Here is a 23,239-nt window from a genome sequence, read left to right on the forward strand (position 1 = left end):
TTTTTCTGAAGGCTTTTTTCTCTTGTAGTGTTTTAGCGTTATGTTAGAAAGCATCCATGTCTCATATACTGTTATGCTCTGTATTTCTCTCTGTTCTGAGATTGATCAGCAAATTCTTATTTTGATTAATTACTTAATTATTTTAATTATTACTTATGTAAAACAAAACCAAAATTAAATTAAATTTTCTAATAAATTTTATTCTCAGGGCTATTTTAATTTTAATGCATTACATTCGGTTTGTGGCTTCTAGTATCTCTAGTTGCTTACTTCCTCCAGGGACAAAACAGGGAAATTAAACACACTCGATGTCATATAAATGTTATAAATATTTTTTATTTATCCAATTTACCATAAATACAAGATTTAAAAATTATACTAAAATGTAATTCTGTTGCAACTATTTCTCATCTAATAAATTAAGCTTTAATTCTGATATCTACTTTGTTTGAACAAAGTTTTTATTTAAATAATTCGTTAGACTATTCTTACAAAAAATACTAAAATTTACTTTTCTCCTTTTGAATTGATTACTTATTTCTTCTTTAAAATTTGGAAAGACTAAATTATGCTATAGAACTGTTCAATACAAAAAATAAACAAATATGGTGTGGATATAAAACAAACTCTCTCCGTTTCACAAAAATTCTGACCAACCTTTTGTTTCTTCTTTACTTCTTCTTCCTGGATTGCGTAGTCCTCGATTCTCCCACACGTACTCCTAGGATGTAGCGAAAGGTCCTTCTCGTCCAAACTGCTTCACCAACAAACAAACAACGGGACTCGCTCGAAATCTCTATTCAGTTTTCTCTCTGCTCGATATCTTGTGCAAATTGATACCCACCGGCTACTCGTTCTAGACAGAAAACAGGAATCTCCTCGGACACAAGGAAAATTAACTTCTCAACTCGGTCAACGATTTCGTTTCACCACGATTCTGCTCGCAAAGGCCAATTTCACCACTTTACACCGACTTCTCACTTTTTAAAAACTGGACTGTTCTCTCTAGATATTCATTACACAGTGCCCATTTTTTCTCTCCTCAAAATCAGACTCAACACTTCCATTCCTTCCATCCATCTTTTACCGCCAATCACAAACATCCTCTCTACCCACTACATCCATATTTTCATTTCTTAAGAACCAATTTATTGTGTATACAACTTTTCCATTTTGTTAAATTCTAGGAGACACCAAATTACTTTCGTTGTTTCAAAATGCTAAACAAAAGACCTTATATTCTAAACTCAATAAATTTGTTTACTGCCTATCCTTCTAAGAAATATTTATAAAACGTCATTGTTCATTCCAAAGCGAAATAAATGTACTTTCTAATTTTACCGCATAATTGTATGTCCGTTCAGAGAAACATTAACAAATCACTTAACGATTTCACTTTCCGCGAAAACACTGTTACTAACTAAATTATAACATTTACAATTTTTGGTCATATACAGGGCGATGAAAATCTATGATCTCGTGGTCTCTGATATAAATTTATTTTATATATTTTTATTAGATAAGATATATTATGTTTATGTATGTACTGCTTACTTTGTTTCTGGTACAAAAAAACTGGTTTTGTGATTATTTTGTCCTTGGTGCCATGAACTAAATTTTATTTGAATTTATCACCAAGCCCATATTCCCCGCTGCGTTGGGCCATAAACATTATTAACTTAATAAGAAAATAAACACAAAATACGAAATAAACTTGTATTTTTCCTGTGATTATAAACTTTACCTATAAGCCGATCAGTATCTTTTAATAAATTATGTTGGAAGTTTTCTATGTTGAAGAAGAAAGATCTTCAAGATACACAATCCTGACCTAGTTCTTAAATAAATAAAAGTGTGGGTATTAGATAAAACCAGCCGCTTACCATAATCTTTGTTTATCAGTTTGTTAATTGTTTAATGCTTTTTTATGTTGGTGAACGATAACAAATCGGCAAAGAGGCCTTTGATATTGTTTTTTTATGAGGCGAAAACAAAAATATATGTCACAATTTGGAAAAAAGTACTTTTAAGACGCATTACATGTATTTATTTTATTTTTTCAAAAATGTTAATAATACCTACAAACATGAAAAATATAAGTAATATTAACGTTTATGATTCATAAAAAGTTTAAAAAAACATATAAATGATGTTTATTGGAATTTTATCTCATAATATTTTTACTTTTCTCTACAATTTTGTAATGCGTCCCTCTGCTTAATGTTATATGTTAAACATTCCTTAAATCCATATGAAGGGTACAAATAATTCCTTTAAACACTAAGATACAAACACAGCCAGTTGTAGCCTAGTTATTGAATATAACACAAAGCGTTATTCGTTTCTTAGATGAGAATAGAAATTCCCTTTTCACATTATTCTAAAATAACACATTAAATCTGCCTCGCATGAACGTTAGGGAGCTCGCAAACCAAAGCAATATCCCTACATCGCATAACATACATTGCGGAAAGATACGCACTGAGTGTCACATCTGGTTTTCGGTGAACGAAATTCCACCGAAAGTCACCGAAGATTCACCGAAAACCAGATGTGACACTCAGTGCGTATCTTTTCGCAATGCATGCCACATGCGATGTAGGATATTGCTTCGGTATGCGAGCTCGCTAACAGTTTCGGAAACTATTGTCACAAAACTAATAATAATAATTTTTTGTAGATCGTAGATAAAGGGGTCATTTATGGCTCTCAGATAAATTTTGGCTTCTACTGCTTAGCCTCTTTTGAATCAAGGCTTTACTTCAACAGACATTTACATCCTCCAGTAGATCCAGTTCATGTATAAACTCTTTCGAATGTTTGAAACCCACTTGTTCATACTCATACCAGTAGTTACGTTTCATCAGTTCCACCCAGTCCTATGTTGTTATTTTAGCTGTGCTTCTTGGTATGCCAACAACAGGTTCTGGGCTTATGAATGTTTCTTTTGCCCCTGCACTGGCAAGTGGGTCCACTTTTTCGTTCCCTTCAATACTATTATGCCCAGGCACCCAGTCCTGGAAAAAAGATAGTAAAGGGCTTTTACAATTTATATTTAGAAAGAAAAAGGGGACTTAGCTAAGCCTACTGAGAAAATATTTCAGGTCGAAAGCAAGAAAAAGATATTATTTCCTTCCGCTTGCTACACCAAACTACTATTAACGCTTTATACTTCAAAGGTGTCCCCATTAGGCGTTGCTCACTTAAATATCATATCTAAAATGGACAAAGTGGACAAAGCAACATGCATTCGGAATGTTGCTCTCTGAACATGCAGGGGGGGGGGGGGTTCAGAGATATTGTCTGCTGCTGCGAGGTAATTATTCGCTAACGTTATAAATACCTGAACTTACTTTTACGTTTTAGTGTCCAAGTGAGATCATTTCAGGTGTTCGTCCCAAAATCGGACGCAGTTTGTTCTGTTAGTGTTGGGCTTCCATAGATCGTCCATCGTGTTAGGGAACGGGCATTGTTTGCACTGGAGCTGGTGGTCCATGTCCTGTCGTTGGCCGCACCTGCATAAGGTCCCATCTTGTCCCATTTTCATCGAGCTGGTCCCATCTTGTTCTGTTGGTTTTCACAGCGGTCACGCCCGATCTCATCTGGTTCAGTATTACCCATGTCCTCCAGTCGTAGTTCAAACCAGTCGGTGTGTTTGTTTTCGGAAGATACCAGGCTGGAGATTCCACAGGAATGACATTGAGCAAATGGCATTGTGTCTGTCATCAAATCACTGTCTGGGGCGCTGGGTGTACTCCATGGTTCGTCTTCGCATTTCTGGTCGGTCGATTCCTGCACACTGATGTAGTTTCTCGAGTGACGTTGCTTTCAGACACCCTGTTGATATTCTGCACGCTTCGTTTAATGGTCACGTCCACTTTCTAGAGTACGAACAGAACAAGTGGGTGGCGGTGGATGCTACTAGTTAAGTTGCAGTCGATGTCGACAGCACGTAGCAAGGAGGTTACCTGCGCTGCTCAATCGAGCTAGGACTGCTATCAAGTGAGGCAGTTTGATGAAACTTGAATGACAAAAAGATTGCGCTTCTGCGATGTTGTGTCAGTCAAGTGATGATAGGGATGAATTGTCAGCTGTCACCAAGTGGTGGCTGATAGGTAATATACAAAACAGACGGTTTTCAGTGCATCCGAATCTGTTTCCACAATAAGGAAGTGAGCTGCACAATTGCAATCAGATTCTCCTTCATATTTAGCACTTGAAATTCAAAAATGAACTGAACACGCAAAATAGGTTATAGAAACTCGAGTATCGTAGCGCACGAAATGGCAGGGAGCAGGGAAATGACAACGGCCTTGAACGCGCCAATCGGAGGGAAGCATCGCAGTAGGCATCCATGTAAAAACCAACTCATTTAATTTTTAAAAGCATCTTGAGAAGTATAATAGAGTTTCTTAGAAGATTAAGACTTCTGGAGGTTGTGGAAAGACCTATGAGGCCAAATGATCCCTTAAATCTACGATTTAGCTATCGGTATGAAGCCGAACATTTACACAATACAATTAAAACGTAGCTACATGATATATTATAAAACACATCATATCTTTCAACGACTGAATAGCGCTGACACAATAATCAGATGGAAAAAATGTGTCCCTGTTTTCTTTTTCTTTTCCAAATGATCATGAACATACTGGCAAAAAATGATTGATTATTTGACTAAATTGCTGTTGTACTGAAGTAATTATTTGTATATTCTTTATATGATTATCCCCAATCCTTTACCGGAAACCTAAGTAGCTAGTGTATGTATTCAAGCTTAAGCAGTGGAGAGTGGGCGCGCCTAGAGCAAACTTTGAGTCGTTTGGGTGTCAAAAGCCGTGGATCTAGCCTGTGCAGAGAAAGGTACTTTTATAGTGGTACTTATTGTTTCGGTACCACGAATCTATTAGCACTGAATGATGCACAACAGATTAACCTGCGTGATTTATACATTATTTTACCTTTGAAACAGACCGTTACCCACAAATTATAACCAAAATCTGTTGAGTACTACTTTAGATTAGATCAGCCAACATTTTTGTAACTTAGATATTTGTTCTATAACCCTACATAATACTACCTAAGTTTACCTAAAATACTTCGACAGACCAAATGAAGACTGTGGTAGGTAAATCTAATGGAAAATCCTTATATGAAGCCGTCCATCTGGCACAGTATCACAACCATTGGAAGCAGCAAGCTAAAAATATTAACGCGTGTCACTACTACCTGATAAGGTCTCAAGGAATGAGGAGAGAGGGAGCATTTGCTAAATTAGATAATAATAGCCTCAAAATTAAAAAAATACGCACAACAGTTGTTGAAGCAGAAGTCAAATAAGTGGAAAAGAGATAAAACTAATGTAAAATACTAAGCACTAATAATGAATAGCAAAACTAAAATGGCAATCTGCAGGACACAACATCAGATATGAAAATGTGAGGTGCAGTAATATTATATTCCTACCATGGTTATTTTGGGGAAATAAAGAGCCAGTGGACAAGAAAATTCACAAATGAAATAGAGAAAAATAGAAGAATTTATAAATGTTTAGTAGAGGATGTCTAATATTACGTGAATGCAGCTGAGACAGATAGATAGGTAGTGAGATGCTTGGACATAAAGAGATAGACAAAGAATTTCAAAGAACAGTTCAACTAAGGACATAAGCAAGTAATAAATGGACATTCCAAAGAAATACAGTAAGTGATACACCAAATATAGGTGACAGAAAAACCAAATGGAAGAGAATAAGTAACGAAGATATCCAATAATAACACAAGTAAAATTATTATAGATAAAATACAGTTAAAAACAAACTCCTTGAAAAATCATAAATAATTAAATTAAGGAAAGGAACAAGGAAATATCAAATTGTAGAATTATTAAAAAATATTCAGAAAAAATAAAAAATAATTAATATTAATGGCATAATTATATTTAAAATAATACAAATGTTCAAAGAATACAAAAGAATACAAATATGTGGCTTCAATCATAAACTTGAACTATACGTATCAATATTAAGATCTTAAATAAAAATATTTACATTGATTTATATGAAATTTTTGGGAAACGGTTTTTATGTCTTCCTAATTGTTATATTTTTTAATTATTTAGTTTGATGGTTTTCTGGTGTAACCCTCAAAATGCACCCTTGTATATTGTATAGTTAATAGTTGTAAATATGTAGATACGTGTATAAGTTTGTTTAGCACCTCATAGACCCCATTCCGAAATAAAATCTAGAACTGACTACAGTAAAGACGAAGCAGAGGTGAGGGGTAATAAAATAAGAATATTATTATTTCCCGATCATACTTAAGGTTTTATCTATTGTATAGGTTTATGAATTTATCATTACTTTATAAAAAATTTTCATATATCCAACCTATACTCGTATGTACCCACAGAAACTGTAACTTTTCGTTAAGACTTTTAATCTCCTGATGAGAATAAATCTATAATTCATATCTTTTTTTGTCTGCTTTGTTTTGTTTTATACTAGTCGACTTCATATTTTTATGGCAACAGTTTTTGACACTGATGAGATACTGTGTCATTTACCCCTCCATATTGTTTTATATATTTTCTCAGTTTGTTGCTTCTATCATTTTTCTGATATGCATAACATTTTTCTTTAGAAAATTTTTCCATATCATTTGAATCCTAGTTATTCGAATGCTTATGCAGTTTATCTGTTGCCTCACCATAGCAGCAAAACCAGCAATCCGATACTTTTTATTGTAAAATTTGTATTAATAACAAAAGTATTAAACAAGTAAATAGCTCAAATTATTGGTAGCATACACTTTTCGCAGCTACAATCTAGTAAGCAAAATAAAATGTCTCATAACTGAAGCTTCAGGAGAAAAATAAATTAATATAATATGACAACGTAAGATGTGAGTACACAAAGCATGTGTTAAACCTATACTCACGTAGGATATCGAAATCAGCGATACTAACGGTACCAAAATCATATTCTGGGATGAAGTCTGAAAATGAGAGCAGATAAAACTTTTACGAACAGAATAAAGTAGACAGAAATGAGAAATAGACATTATAGACGACCCCATAGCGGTTAAGCACTAGGAACCCCGACAAGTTAGAAGTTGTTGGATATTTTCAATTTTCCTGGTTTATTTAGTGCGTTTCATTTGTCTTCTCTTTAGTCTTAATACTGTTAATGGCTCTTCGTTAGTTACCAGAGTGAAGTAACTATTATTTTTTTGAATGTTTTTGTCATCAATGAATCTCAACTCTATTGTATTTTTTATTTTATTCCCGTACGTACATTGATCACTCATGACCAGTCTTGAACGAATTTAACGAATGACAGCCGTCGTCTCAGTGGCGTGCTGGCCATATAAATGAATCGGTGCAATCACCGAGAGGCCGCGGCCTCTTGAGGCCGGTCAAATAGGTTTTCACAAAAATTTTTAGATGTAACAAAAAAATATTTTTTTAATTTCTAATCGGATGTTAATTTTGCTAATAATATGACTAAAACGTTTAAAAAATCAATTTTTTTTAATTGTGAAATACAGTTTAAGTAAATGAGTAAAACTCTATAGTCTATATACATAAATAGATTGCTACAGATAATATTATTTATTTTCATACATACAAGTATATTTATGGTTTTATATTTTCCAATTTCCTTCAAACATGTATGGACTCTGCAGAATTAAAAAATGGAAAAACGTCTTGCTCATTTTTGACCGAATTATTGAAAGTATCTAAAACGATTTGATCAAGACAAATCAAATCGTTTTATGATGATATAAGCACTCTACATCCTAGAAATTTTGAAACAATAAAAAAAATGGTATACCTTTGATGGCATTTAAATCATTTACTGAAAAATTAAGAAAGTTTTATCCTACCATATGTGCGACTGCAATTACAGAAGAACTCATGGATTTTGCTGATAAATGGATTGTATTAAAAATAGGATTTTGCAAAATACTGAGATTATAGAAGATGGAGTTAATGAATATGTTCAGCCTACAGAAAGTATGAAGTAAGCTTATCCAAATTTAAATAGTATAATATAAAGCATTTATTAACTCTTTAGTGACACAAGTATCTTGCGAAAAAAGCTTTTCAACATTAAAATACATAAAAAATCGGTTAAGAAGTACTTTAACACAAGATCATTTTTATGCTAATGGCTATAGAAAAAGAAGCTTTGTATGAGCTTAAAAATGATGAAATAATCGACGAATTTGCTCAAAAATCTATTTTAATGCGAAAATTATTGATCGAGAGTTAAGTTATTATTTTATAAAATAATTGCAAAATAATATTTAGATTATTGCGTTGTATTAACATTTTAAATATTGTTAAATTAAAGTATTTGTACTGTACTTGTATTTGTACTCTCTTGTATAAAGCCGCGTTTACACGATGACAATTGGCGAGACAATTGTCATTGGACAATTGTCATCACGTGGTTGCGGATTGTCGGAGGCCAGTCCAGTTGAACGAGAAGATGTTTATACGGGGCCAACTATTGCCATGGCAGTAGACAGCTAAAACATGGCCGACTGCTCGTCATCTGTTGTGTCCGGTGAGGACTTAAAACTAATGTTAAATCAGCTTTACCGGGAATTTATCAGTGAGTCTTGCAATGTGCTAGAAGAGGAGTTACATAAGAAGAGGGAGTGGACAAGGAAATGACTTCGTCACTCCACTTTGGTGCCATTTTGCTAAAGAATAACCAGACGTAACACAAATAACACAAACCACGTGTATGTTTTGACTGACACAAGAGAACTAGAGGGAACTGGCAAAAAACAAGACAGCACTACTGGCCTACACCGTTCACACGGCGCCAATTGCCGCGACAATTGAGATTTCGAGTGGGGGGGGGGACTCACTGGGCGCAGCTCATTGTCCTCAGTCTACTCCCGGAGACAACTGAAATTTGGGCCAATTGCGAAGGCAGTTGGCAAGGCAATGGGCCTGAAGTGTTTAGACGAAGACAATAATTTCATGCCAGTCAGTTGTCTTCTGACAATTGTCTCGCCAATTGTCATCGTGTAAACGCGGCTTAATTGATTTACTAAAATGCAACTTAATACATAATTGAAAAATTCTCAATTTTATTTTACTTGTACCTTAATTACATCAAATTCATATTATATTTATTTAGGAAATTATGGTTTCTGCCTTACTGCATACAATATTGTCATTCATGTCAATTATTATTTGTAAGATTTATTATTCTTAAATGAAAAAATATAGCAAATTAAGGAAAAAATCATTGAATTCAAAGTTTTATGTTTGATTCAAAAGTAAATTATATTTTTGTTTTTTTAAATACCGAATAAAACATCCTCATAATAGAAGGTAAAATGAGGATGGGAGGCCGCTTTTCTATAAAATCATCGGGCCGCTTGAAAAGTTCCAGCACGCCACTGCGTCGTCTGTCTAGTAAATGACAGCTAACACCTAACTCCAAATCTAGTCAAAGGAATAAGTTATCTAAGGGCGGTTAAGATAAGGAGACATTCTGTTGTATAAGCAGAAGCAATATTTTATATAAACGAAAAAATTTCGCATAGGTACTTAAAGTATTAATATTACCCCATTTTTGAACAATTTAGAAAATACAAGGTGCAATTGAACTAATATTATACTCGTAGTGCTTGGACCAATACATAGAAAAATTTTATAAAAACACACCTAAATTTCGTGTATTCGTTATTTGGGTGTAGTCGGATAAATTTTGAGCTTAGCGAACTATGGTAGTGGGGCGTTTGTCTCTCAATCTATTAAAAAGGCATGGATTTTTTGTCTATAACCACAATGGTAATTTTTATTTTAATCGACAGTTTTTAAGTATAAACAAGGGAAAAATTGTATGAGACAAAAATTTTGGGTCGTTTTGACGCTTCTGATACGTATAAATCCTACAGCACATCCTACTTCCAGATTTTGATTCAGGAGACAAAACTTCTTCCGTCGGTAGATTGTCTCTAAGTATTGCAGGGCTGGCAACGCACAAACGAATGAACAGGCTTTGCGAATTTATAAACGAAAAGTTTTCAATAAAAATTTTTTATGGCGCATTGTGTCAAATTCAGCCGTATGGTAGTAATTTTTTTGGCTTAACTTTGGAATTTAACATCAGCCCTACACGTCAAACGACCTAAAATTTTTGGCGGACATAAATTTTGTCCATTTTTATATGTTCAAAACTGTCGACTAAAATAAAAATAACCATTAAATAACAAATACGAAGTTTCGACAGAGTGGTAATAAAAAAATTCTTCTAGATATGAGCCCAAGCACTATTAATTCCAGAACATTTGTTTCTTAAAATTGACTAATGACGTAGTTTAATAATATAAAATATTAATAAAAGCCAAGATGGATAGTTTTAGATTAATATGAGTTGACCAGAACTAAAGACAGAATTATAGAAGATATCTTGTCGATGTGTTCCATTTTGAAATCTAACATTTTGAACTGTAATTTAGATATCTGTTAACTGGTTTCAGTATATTCCTGACTTTTACCAGGTCATAAAAAGATTGGGATGTGCCTCATTTAGGTGCTATTTTACTGTTCAAATGTTTAATCTTTTGGAATGGAACAACGTTTGTAGACATCTTATAATATATGCTTAATAATTCTATTAAAGCCAGTGTTTATTGAAAAATATTTTTATAACTTATAAAAATAAATCTTTAACCATATAATATGCTGTATAATTATAATGGTTCTTCATGATAAACAGTGTTCATTGGTTCCGTAGTCAGCCATTTTTATGTTTAAGTTTTAGTGAGAAGCTAATGACAAAACTATTCGCAGGAAAAATACCTCCTGGTATTACTGTTAGATGTGTTTCAGGGAGTCATGCTTCAATTATTTCTTCTACGCTACGTGTAGTTTTCTAACTTTTCGTCCTTTTCTTTCAAATATTATTCATTTTACTTTTTTAATTAATCCGAATGTAAAGCTTTCTTGTTCCATCTGGTAGCTGCTCAGTTTTGATGTTTCCTAAGTGTCATATCTGAACTTGGTCTCTCAATTGCCAACTCTTTTATCTTGTTCTTCCAACCAAATACTCCAACAAAAGCAAAAAACTTAAAAAAAAGTGTACTGGCTAGGCACTAAATCCTCAGAATATCTGGGGAAAATGTTTAGCGTTGTTTAAGTTAAAAAATTCACACGATTGAAAAATTCCGCCAGGTATACTTGGAGAAAAAATATTGAACTAAGCAAGGAGAATTTAGTGGCCTGTTATGTATATATGAACTATTAACTGAACATTAACATCAAAAAGAAAACCCATGGTTTAGAGAGGAAGTGAACTCAAAGGGCGAAAAAGAAAAGAACGCATTTTTACAATACAGAACACAACAAACACAATAGGCATATTAACCACTATAAAGGAATCCAAACTGAAACAAATACTTTAGTCAAAAAATATAAAGGGAACACTGGTGGGACAGCTTCTCACAACAGATGAAACAAGACTTTTGCAGAGCACAAACAGAAATATGGGGAATGATCAAGAAACTACTAAAGTACGGAGGACCAGATCTGACCAAACAACTATAAAATCTAATCCAAGAAATAATAGAACAAAAAAATACCACAAGAATGGATATCAAGCACCCTAATACCTGTCTTATCAAAGGGGGAACAAAACTGACCCGGAAAACTACAGAGGCCCTATCAAAACCTATTAAACACAAAACTAAAATTAAAAATCAAAATGATAAAGAATAAGTGAGTACAATTGTAACTCTATAGTCCAGGGTAATAAGCTTTTTTCCATGACACTCGAGCAGCCAGGGTACTGAAGCGTTTTTTCGACAGGTAATACCTATGAGAACAAATTGTGACTATTTCCTGCGTAGGATCTGGCGGCCATTTTTATTTATAAACAATTTAATGTCGAAAAACGGCATTTTTTCCGATTTTTTTCAAATCAATGGAAAACAGTGCACCTTCTGGTTATATTAGAACAAAAATCTTCGAGAGCATAGAAAAACCTTTAAAATGACGTATTACAAAGGTTGATACACTTATTTATTGTTAATATAATTGAGAAAAAGGGTCTAAATTTCAAAAAAATTAATTTTGCAATAACTATTGTAAAAATTAGTGTACAACTTTGAAATTTTTGTCAAATGAGGATTAATTAGTACTTAACACGTGACAAAAATTTCAAAGCGATTCATTTAATTTTTTATATTTTATTCAAATTGTTTATCCCAGAGAGCTTTTTTTTGCAATAACATAAGTCAGAAAAACAGAATGTTAGAACCACTCTGCAGGTGTCAAATGTAAGAGCATAAGCTAAACTTTCAAATCTGTTTAAAAAATGTTAATAAAGAGTGCATTTATTAGTAATAAATAATTATGAAAAAGTCTCGTTAATTTTTCCTTATAAACAATTTGAATAACTTTCTTGTTATGGCCGGTACAAACATTTTTTTTTGCACATTCTAAAAGATGGCATTTTTATACGAACTTAGGAAAAAATAAGTTGGCCTATATCAATTAGGGCCAAAGTTAGCAACATTTTTTTTAAAAATCCACAGCTAATTTGTTTATGATAAATAAGAATCGAAAATAGCGCTCTTCCACTTTTAAAGACACGAAGTATTCAGAAAAATTTTGGATTTATTTGCTCTTTAAGGGAGTCGTCAATAAAGCTTCAAAAATGAAGTAGAAGCATAAAATCCGTGCGACCTAAAATTGAAATATCAACTTCAAAATCCTACAATTTTTTGTAACTTGGGAACCAACCAATGGATTTTAATGTTTTTTTTAATTTGTATGTACTTTTAGCGTACTTTACAAATATGGGGTCTGTTGATTTATAAATTATTTAATAAACAATTTAATTTGTTTAAAAAAAACAATTTTTTTTTCAAAAACAATTTTTTTTACCGTATTTTAGGTGAACAACTACAATGTTATGTATGTAATAATTGATAAAAAATTCTAATAAATATATTATTATTACTACATTCTTTATTATTACTACATATTATTATTACTACACTCACCGGCACAAAATTCGGCCACCAAAAATTTTTGATTAAGTTTAATAGTTTATAACTTTATTATTTGTGTTCCGATTTTTAAGATTCTTGCACCAATTTGTAGATACATATATTGATATCGTTTCGTAGTTTTCCGGTAACAAAAAAAAATTTCTTGCGTGGCATTATACAGGGGTGAATGGAAGCGTTGTATTTTCTACTCACTTTAAAAAATTCTGTGGAAAAACGGAGGGGCTCATTTTGTGTCATAGTCCTGTCATATTATCCCAGAGACATCACTAAAATTTTGTTTTTTGAATTATCCGAATATCTCTTTTCATGTAAGAGCTGTATTATTTTTTTAAGTAAAACACTGATTGACTCATAAAATAGAGGTTGGATTGATAAGATTAGAATGGTCCGCATGCAGCCCAGATCTCAATCCTGTTAAGCATTTATGGGATGAATTAAAAAGAGCTATTCGCTGTTATCCCAGGCCTCCAGAAAATTTGGTACAGTTATGGCCTTGGTAGAGGAATATCGGACTATTCCCCAGGTAATATTATTTTTTATTCATGTAAATATAAAATCTAAGACATAAAAATGATTTGAAAAACAATGAATCACAAAATTCAAATTACTGCAACTGTAAGCAAACTTATAGAGTAAAAGTCACACTTTTAAAGAAATTTTTCTTTTATTATATATAATATATACAGAGAGGGGCTAAATTATGGAATAAATTCATTTTCTCTAAAATCGACGACTTTGAAGAAAAATCCCGAAACAGGTCGATTTTTAATTTTAAATTAAAATTTTTTTGGCATATATTTTATACTAGTGTCGTCATCCATCTGAGCGTGATTACGTAATCGATGATTTTTTTAAATGGGAATAGGGGTCATGTGACACCTCATTTGAAAGGGTGTTCAGTTGTCTATTCAGTAATATAAACAATTATATCCTTATTTATACAGGGTGACCAAAATAATAATTTTTGAATTAAATTAATTGACGCAAAAAGAAGAATGTATGAATTTATTTAACTCAAAATACATTGTACTGCTGCCAGTAAATAAAACAAATTATTTCGCAAATAAATTTTTCTTTTCGCTTAAACTAAATCACAGACAACCTCTTTGCAGTTTTAACATTTAATTTGAGCGAAAATCAATGTTTATTTGCCAAATAAATATTTTTTTCAATTTTCTGACAGCGATAGAAAGTATTTTGAGATAAATAAACTGTATACATTCTTCTTTTTTCGTCAATTAATTTAATTCGAAAATTAGTTTTTTGGCTACCCTGTATAAATAATGATATTAATGTTTATATTACTGAATAGAGAATTGAACACCCTTTCAAATGGGGTGTCACACGACCCCTATTCCTATTTAAAAAAATCATAGATTACGTCATCACGCTCTGGTGGATGAAGTCACTAATATGAAATATATGCCAAAACATTGTAATTTAAAAATAAAAATCGACCTGTTTCGGGATTTCTCCACAATCATCCATTTTGGAGAAAATTAATTTTTTCCATAATTTAGCCCCTCTTTGTATATATTATATAATATATTCATCACAATTTTTTATCAATTATTATATACATAACATTACTTGGTAGTTGTGCACCTAAAGCACAGTAAAAAATTAAATAAATTGTTTTTTTTTTTGTTTAAATAAATTAAATTGGTTATTATAATTTATGAATAAACTGACTCCATACTTGTAAAGTACTCTAAAAATACATACAAATTAAAAAAAGACATTAAAATCCATTGGTTGGTTCCCAAGATACAAAAAACTGTAGGATTTTGAAGTTAATATTTCAATTTTAGGTCGCATGGATTTACATACTTCATTTCTAAAGCTTTATTGACGACTTCCTTGAAAAGCAAATAGAGCCAAAATTTTTTTATGAATACTTCGTGTCTTTAAAAGTGAAAAAGCGCTATTTTCGATCCTTATTTATTATAAACAAATTAGCTGTAAATTAAAAAAAAAAATGTTGCTAACTTTGGCCCTAATTGACCTAGGCTAAATTATTTTTTTTAAAGTTCGTGTAAAAATACCATCTTGTAGAATATGTAAAAAAATGTTTGTGCCGGCCATAACAAAAAAGCTATTCAAATTGTTTATAAGGAAAAATTGACGAGACTTTTGCATAATTATTTATTACTAATAAATGCACTTTTTATTAACTTTTTTTAAACAAGTTTGAAAGTTTAGCTTATGATCTTTTATTTGACACCTGCAGAATGGTTCTAACATTCTGTTTTTCTGACTTATTTTGTTGCAAAAAAAGCTCTCTGGGATAAACAATTTGAATAAAATATAAACAATTGAATAAATCGCTTCGAAATTTGTGTCACATATTACGCACTACAGAACCCTCATTTGACAAAAATTTCAAAGCTATACACTAATTTTTACAATAGTTATTACAAAATGAATTTTTTTGCAATTTAGACATTTTTTCTCAATTATATTAACAATAAATAAGTATATAAATCTGTGTAATACGTCATTTTAAAGATTTTTCCATGCTCACGAAGATGTTTGTACTAATATAACCACAAGGTACACTGTTTTCCATTGATTTGAGAAAAAATGGAAAAAATGCCGTTTTTCGACATTAAATTGTTTATAAATAAAAATGGCCGCCAGATCCTACGCAGAAAATAGTTACAATTTGTTCTCATAGGTATTACCTGTCGAAAAAACGCTTCAGTACCCGGGCTGCTCGAGTGTCACGAACAGAGTATATTTTTGCCTTATTACCCTGGCCTACTAGCAGACGAACAAGTTTCGTTTAACTAGCATTAAAGGCGGTGTGGATAGGATATGGGTGAGGGAAACCGTAGTCTTTGAGGATAACGCTACGAGCTCACGTGAACGTCTTCTATACTAATGCTTTGTAAAACACCGGCCTTTAAAACTTACACTCATTAATTGATTTTCTCTCTACTCGTACATATCTCATATCTCAGTAATTTTTCGTCTTCCATTATTCTCACGTAAATATTAAGTACCTATTATTCCAGACTATATAAACGTCCTGACACAGCTCATGCTTTGTTGGTTAGGTTTCTTTTTATATCATTTGCAGGATCCTGTCCACTGGAAACGTCAATTCTTTAATATTTGAACTATGATATATGTTCTAGTTTTATTTTAGACTACGTGCCCTTAGTAGCACTCTAGGTATGGTTATTGTGCCACCTTCCTGATTGATATTTCCATGTTGATTTCGCTACATATCGCGTGACATTTTATGAATTTATATAGATCGGCTTCCGTTATAATTATCTTGTTATCTCCAAGCCGTGCATTTCTGAGTATTTTCTGATTTCTGTATATCGTTTTGAGAGCGCTTACGTCTCCACTGTCTCTAGTATTTTATTAAGTGGGAGCCATCATACGCCATGTATGAACAAATAATGTCCGCAATCAATTTTCTGCTACTATATTCTGGAATCCTAAGCTATCTTGCGTCACAGTCTCGTTTTCTTTCTTTCTATTTAAGAATTTCATCTACATACTCCATCCGAGTTGTTTCCATCTTTGACAGACTAGACTTATTACTTTGATATAGAATAGTTTAGTTAGCAGAACTGACATACCTAGATATAGTAAATAAAATATTTTTCAATTGACACAAAACTGGTAAAAAATACTGGTAAATCTACTTGAATAAAAAACGGGGGTTAAGATAGTTTAGTAGTAAAATTAACATGGTTTTTTGTGTTGTCATGTGTTCTACAGTGTCTCCAACTGGAAAAAGTAAGTTTTTTGTATAGTATAACCCGTAGTATCTGTTTTTCATTTTAATTATTTTTTGTGTTAACATTTTTGTGTGCTTTTATCTATTTTACGCAATATACACATTTCATTTTTTTAAACACACATATGGGGGAATTGGAGTACTTTATTACTATTATTGTTTTAAATGCTAGAATAGTAAATCATCCATGTTTAATAAAACAAAATTATTACATGATAATCCACGTATTACATTCACTCGATGATAACACACTAGTTCAATAATAAGAGTATTTATATTATGCCTTCGTATTTGGTTACTTATATTTTACATTGTTGTAGACGCTATAATAAAAATAGGTGATTCGAAATACAGTATGTAGTATCATTTATAAGCGCTTAGTAATAATTTAGTAAATTTGTGTAGAGGCCTGGACTCTCAAACAGAACAACATAAAAAATATTGAAAGTTTCGAGATGTGGTGCTACCGTCGAATGCTGAAGATAAGTTGGGTTGAAAGAATCACAAATCTTGAAGTAATACGAAGGATAGGAAGAGACCCAGAAATTTTATTAACGATAAAACGAAGAAAACTCGAGTATTTGGGTCACCTGATAAGAGGTCATAAATACGCATTACTTCAAAATATAATGCAAGGAAAAATAGAAGGAAAACGGAATCCAGGCCGTAGAAGAATGTCGTGGATGCGGAATTTGAGAGAGTGGTTTGGCTGCACCACTAATGAACTTTTTAGGTCAGCTGTAAACAAAGTCAGGGTAGCCTTGATGATTTCCAATCTCCGATAGGAGTGGCACAAGAAGAAGAAGAAGTCAATTTAAAGAAGTGATCGTTTTTTCGATTTTTTATTTGTTATGTTAGTCCCCTGCGACTTTTTCCAGTTCCCAAAACTGAAAAAGGCTTGAAAGGGAGAAGGTTTCTTCCTCTTTACTTGGACCAACAGCACAATCACCAACCATGTTTAACAATTCCATCGTCCAGTGTCTTTACTAAAAACCAGACAAACATACCTTACAGATGCACCGAATGTCTAAACAGTTCACAAACAAAACGTCAAATATGAATCCACAGAAACACATAAATCAAACAAAAAAGTCAATCATCCAGCCAAGAGAAAAGATTTGTCTTTTCTACGCGTTTGTTTTCCTCTGGTTTGTTGTCTTTTCCGAGTATGTTGAGCTGGGATTTACTTCGTTCCAGTTCTAAACGTTTCAGCGTTTTGCACTGATATAGAAATCAACACAAAAATAACAACACAAAAATAGCAACAAAAGTAGCTCTTGGAGTAAGAAAAATAAATAAAAATTCAATCGAGAAAAAACGAACACCGTGATTATCTGGCAAAATATAATAAAAGTGATCAAAAGAAAAAACGGAGGCTCACTTGGAATATGTATAGAAAATAACCCAAAAATATATGAAACGTACAAGAGAGTTCGTAAGGAATCACATGCACTAGTAAAACAAAGAATGCGATATGTAGTTTTAATTTAATTTCAATGCATTTTATCTTAATAATTCATTTTCTGTTGGAATTTACCACGCTGAACAGACGGGGTTATGAATTGCAAATTGTAGAATTCCCTCGTGTCTTTTTTGTTTCAGCATCCATCTGGCTTGCACAATTTTTAGAACCGTGGAGGTGGAAAATGGTCCAATAAGTTTTCAATTTGATATTATTTTAAATATTTTATTAAGTTGAAAGCTTTGACTTTCTTTTTTATTTTTTGTTTATGTCTCAGGTATTACGTATAAAAATATAAGTAACCAAAAAGTGCTTAACGAAAATTTTTGAGTCATTGTTTAATTATAAATATATATTCTAACCCATAAATAGAATGTCATTTATAAAATTTATTATATTTTTCACCGCATTTACTAAAATAAAGTCACTATGTATATGGAGTAGAACAAAGACTCTTTATGAAAAATTAATTTTTACATCATTATTGGTGTTTGTGAGGAACATATCTTAAATTATATAATTTTTCATACTTTTTGTTACCATTTTTAAAAGCATGTAACCTTGTCTTGAAAAAGTAGGCATGATAAAATGTATTAAATCAAAATGAGAGACATCGCTTGTCACATTAACCATGTTAACAAAGTTAAAGAAGACAATTTACATAAATTAAAAGAAATTATTAACAACTTTTTATTATTATTAAATTATTTTTACATAATTTCATGGAAATAACAGAATTTCATGAAAATATTGCCAACTTGCTGAGATAGTAAGCATGTCAAAAGACTGGGTGGGTCATATTCTTCATGAACTTTTGGGCATGAAAAAGCTGTTGGTGCGATGGGTGCCGCGTTTGATCCTTTCGGAACAAGGGCAACTGTGAGACCAATTCAGAGCAGTGTTTGACGATATTTACGCCCAATCCAGAGGAATTGCTGTCGTGACCGTCGACGAAACAAGGATCTGCTGGTACATACCAGAAACCAAGGAACAGTCGAAACAATGGGCTTCACCGGGATAACGTGCTTCGAAGAAGGCAAATGTTGTCCTATCGGCCGAAAAGGCGATAACCTCCGTTTTTTGGGATTCAAAAGGTGTGATCTACATTGACTACTTGGAGAACCCATCCACTGTATTCTCCAGATTTGTCATCGTGTGATTCTTTTTGTTTCGAAACATAACAAAGTCACCCGCCGAGCAGAAAGAGTCCAAATAGGAGGTTATCGCCGCCACGGGGTCCTACTTAGCAGATCTTGAAGAAACGTATTTTTCAGACGAGTATTTTTAGCAGATCTTGAAGAAACTTATTTTTCAGACGGGCGAAAGAAGTTGGAACATTGCCGAGTCAAGTGTATCGAGTTAAAAGGAGATTATGTTGCCGCTTCCCCAAATTATCGGTTTTTATATGCTAAGTATTTATCAGACCGCCCTCTCACTATCCCTATCACTCGTATTAAACAGTATTAAACTCCCCTTATTATTTCTATATTAGACCAGGGCGCATCTGTAAAAATATTAGTACATTTGGACGTTGAGAGGTGACTCAAATTTTTTTGCAGAAATTGCTTGAAAATAACTCAAATAATAATATTTGAGTTATCCTCCCTCGCAAAAAGGTCCGGAACATTGTTTAAATAATCAAAATGTCAAAAAATGAAGGAAAAAATCATTTTTTTCTTCGTTTTTTGATTATAACTTTAAAAGTATTCATTTCCTAGAAAAGTTGTACTGACATAAAAGTTGCGTAATTAAATTTCCTACAATATAGAATTGGTTAAAAATTTAAAAAATAGTCAGCCTTGTTGCAAAATAGCAATAATTGTGAAAAAAACATATAAAAACAAGTATTCGCATTTTACTTCTTTCAACCATTTATGCTACACTTAGGACCTTCATATTTCACCCAGAAAAACTTTATGATACAGTAAAACAATACTGTAAATTTCATTAAGATCGGTTTAATAGATTTTGCAAAATAAATTATGCAATCCAGCTTTCGAAAAAAAAAAATTAATTTTTTCAAAATGTTACAGGACTGAAAATAAAGCAGATAGCAAGTTGAAATTTTTTTTGCTTATAGAAGTGTACTGTACCTTTCATTTGCAATTTGCTTTCATTGCAAAACTAAAATCGATTAACTACCACGGCGCGGCGTCAGGAATTTTTTTAAATAAACATTAGTTATTGGTGCTACGCGCAGGGCAGCGGATAGTTTGCTCTGATTGGGCATTCCAATGACCTTTGATAATAATTGATACATTTTAATTTTTATTACATTTCGATATAAATAAATAAATTTGTTTATTGCAAAATAAAAACACATACTCTATCCTTTGAAATAACACTTTTTTAGCAAAAACTTTATTTGTTCGTATATTTTAACTTGGAGAATAAAAGTTTATTATTTGTAAACATATGCAATTGTTTAAACAATATTTCACAAACAATAATAAAATTAGTTTGATTTTTGTGGAAGATATTAAAATACAACAAAATATAGAGTAAAAAATAATATATTAGATAAAGATTGGAAGACATTTTGGTGGAAATCAACTTGTGTGAATCGAACACCGCTGTCCTGCTATCTGCTTTATTTTCAGTCCTGCAACATTAAGAAAAAAATGAATTTTTTTTGCGAAAGCTGGATTTCAAAATTTATTTTGCAAAATCTATTAAACCGATCTTAATGAAATTTACAGTGTTGTTTTACTATATCATAAAGTTTTTTTGTGTAAAATATGAAGGTCCTAGGTGTAGCATGGTTGAAAAACGTAAAAGGCGAATACTTGTTTTTGTATGGTTTTTTTTTCGCAATTATTTCTATTTTGCAACAAGGGTGACTATTTTTTAAATTTTTAACCAATTCTATATTGTAGGAAATTTAATTACGCAACTTTTATGTCAGTACAACTTTTCTCAGAAATGAATAGTTTTAAAGTTATAATCAAAAAACCAATAAAAAAATATAATTTTTCCTTCATATTTTGACATTTTGATTATTTAAACAATGTTCCGGACCATTTTGAGTGGGAGGATAACTCAAATATTATTATTTGAGTTATTTTCAAGCAATTTCTGTAAAAAAAATTGAGTCACCTCTCAACGTCCATCTCAAAACAGATGCGCCCTGGACTATATCTTTGGTTGTTTCATACGGTGCTTATATACTTCAACTCTCTGTTCATAGAAAACTTTTGAAATTATGTAGTTGATTGGTGCGATGTAGCTGATTTTGATTTAATAACGTAAATAGAAAAACGACTTAATTTAGTAAAACATACCAAATTATCCGCTTTATTTTATGTTATGTCGACCCGATTGGCTGAATATTAGACGATTATTTTCAAAAATTTTTGTTGGCTTAATGAAAAAGTAGATGAGTTATGTTGAATTCTCTACAACGCCATGAGATCTACAATATAATGTGCTATCACCCACACAATAGGTCGGTATTAATTGGTAACTTTATACAGTTTTTTCTATAGGTTTAGTAAAATAGAAAATTTAAGAAAAGTGACTAGGTACGTTGAATCAATCGAAATATCGAAATCGAAATAAAACCATGGTCTCTATGGTGGAATACTAGTTTTTTTATTGTTATTTTCATTTTAGTTTTTCATCAGTTTTGATTCAATGTAGCTATTTTCCTTTATATACAAGGTGTCCCGAAAGTAGTGGAACGGTTGAATATTTCGCGAACTAAACATCGGATCGAAAAAGTGAAAAATATGTATTTAATCATTTTCAAAAATCTATCCAATGACACCAAATACCAACCCCCACTACACCCCCTGGAGGTGTGGTGGGGGGTAACTTTAAAATCTCAAATGGAAACCCCCAGTTTTTCTTGCAGATTTTAATTCGTTACGTAAAAGTAAGCAACTTTTATTCAAGACTTTTTTCGAACTGTGAATAGATGGCGCTATAATTGGGAAAAACGATTTATCCTGATACCATAGGTAAATTATAGAAACGGTCTAATATCTCACGAAATACACTTCCAAATGAGAAACTAAAAAACAAATTTTTAATATTTTTCGAAAACCTTTCAAATAACACCAAACGTGACCCTCCAACCCACTCCTGGAGGTGGGGGGGGGGGGTAACTTTAAAATCTTAAATAGCAACCCCCACTTTTTATTACAGATTCGGATCCGTCACGAAAAATTAAGCAACATTTATTCGAAACATTTTTTAGAATTGTTAATAGATGGCGCTTTAATTTGAAAAATACGATTTATTAGCGCCATCTATCAGAAATTTTAAAAAATGTTTCGAATAAATGTTGCTTAATTTTTTATGACGAATCCGAATCTGCAATAAAAAGTGGAGGTTGCTATTTAAGATTTTAAAGTTACCCCCCACCCCACCTCCAGGGGGTGGGTTGGAGGGTCATGTTTGGTGTTATTCGATAGGTTTTCGAAAAAGATTAAAAATATGTTTTTTGGCTTCTCATTTGGAAGTGTATTTCGTGAGATATTAGACCGTTTCTATAATTTACCTATGGTATCAGGATAAATCGTTTTTCCCAATTATAGCGCCATCTATCCACAGTTCGAAAAAATGTCTTTAATAAAAGTTGCCTACGTTTACGTAACGAATCCAAATTTGCAAGAAAAACTGGGGGTTTCTATTTGAGATTTTAAAGGTTCCCCCCACCCCACCTCCAGGGGGTGTAGTGGGGATTGGTGTTTGGTGTTATTGGATAGATTTTTGAAAATTATTGAAAACGTATTTTTTAGTTTTTCAAGTCTAGTTCGCGAAATACTCGACCGTTCCGCTACTTTTGGGACACCCTATATAAGTCTTCCATTAATATTTTTTTAATATAAACTAATGTTTAGGTATAATTGTACTGTTTTAGTTTAAGAAATGTAAACATTGGCCCCTTTAATTTATTATGATATCATTTGTATGATATCTATCGTATAATAACTATCTATTATAGGTGCAGTTGAACATATAAGTCGTCAA

The 23,239-nt window shown here is 32.2% G+C and overlaps 1 protein-coding gene across 12 annotated transcripts in view; it reads left to right on the top strand.

Moving 5' to 3' along the window:
• Positions 1-23,239, top strand: part of LOC114339297 (ankyrin-3) — a 539,512-nt gene that overhangs the window by 423,912 nt on the left and 92,361 nt on the right. For 8 of the 12 annotated variants that reach the window (XM_050646489.1, XM_050646490.1, XM_050646493.1 and 5 more), the window contains one exon: positions 4,777-4,863. The exons of 2 other annotated variants lie outside the window; for them this stretch is intronic. In XM_050646489.1, the coding sequence (XP_050502446.1) occupies positions 4,777-4,863 (87 nt within the window). Of the gene's footprint in view, positions 1-4,776; positions 4,864-16,784; positions 16,803-23,239 lie in introns of all 12 variants that reach the window. 2 more of the 12 variants (XM_050646486.1, XM_050646491.1) reach the window with 1 other exon arrangement.

This window comes from Diabrotica virgifera, chromosome 3 (genome assembly GCF_917563875.1).
Source record: "Diabrotica virgifera virgifera chromosome 3, PGI_DIABVI_V3a".
NCBI lineage: Eukaryota > Metazoa > Arthropoda > Insecta > Coleoptera > Chrysomelidae > Diabrotica > Diabrotica virgifera.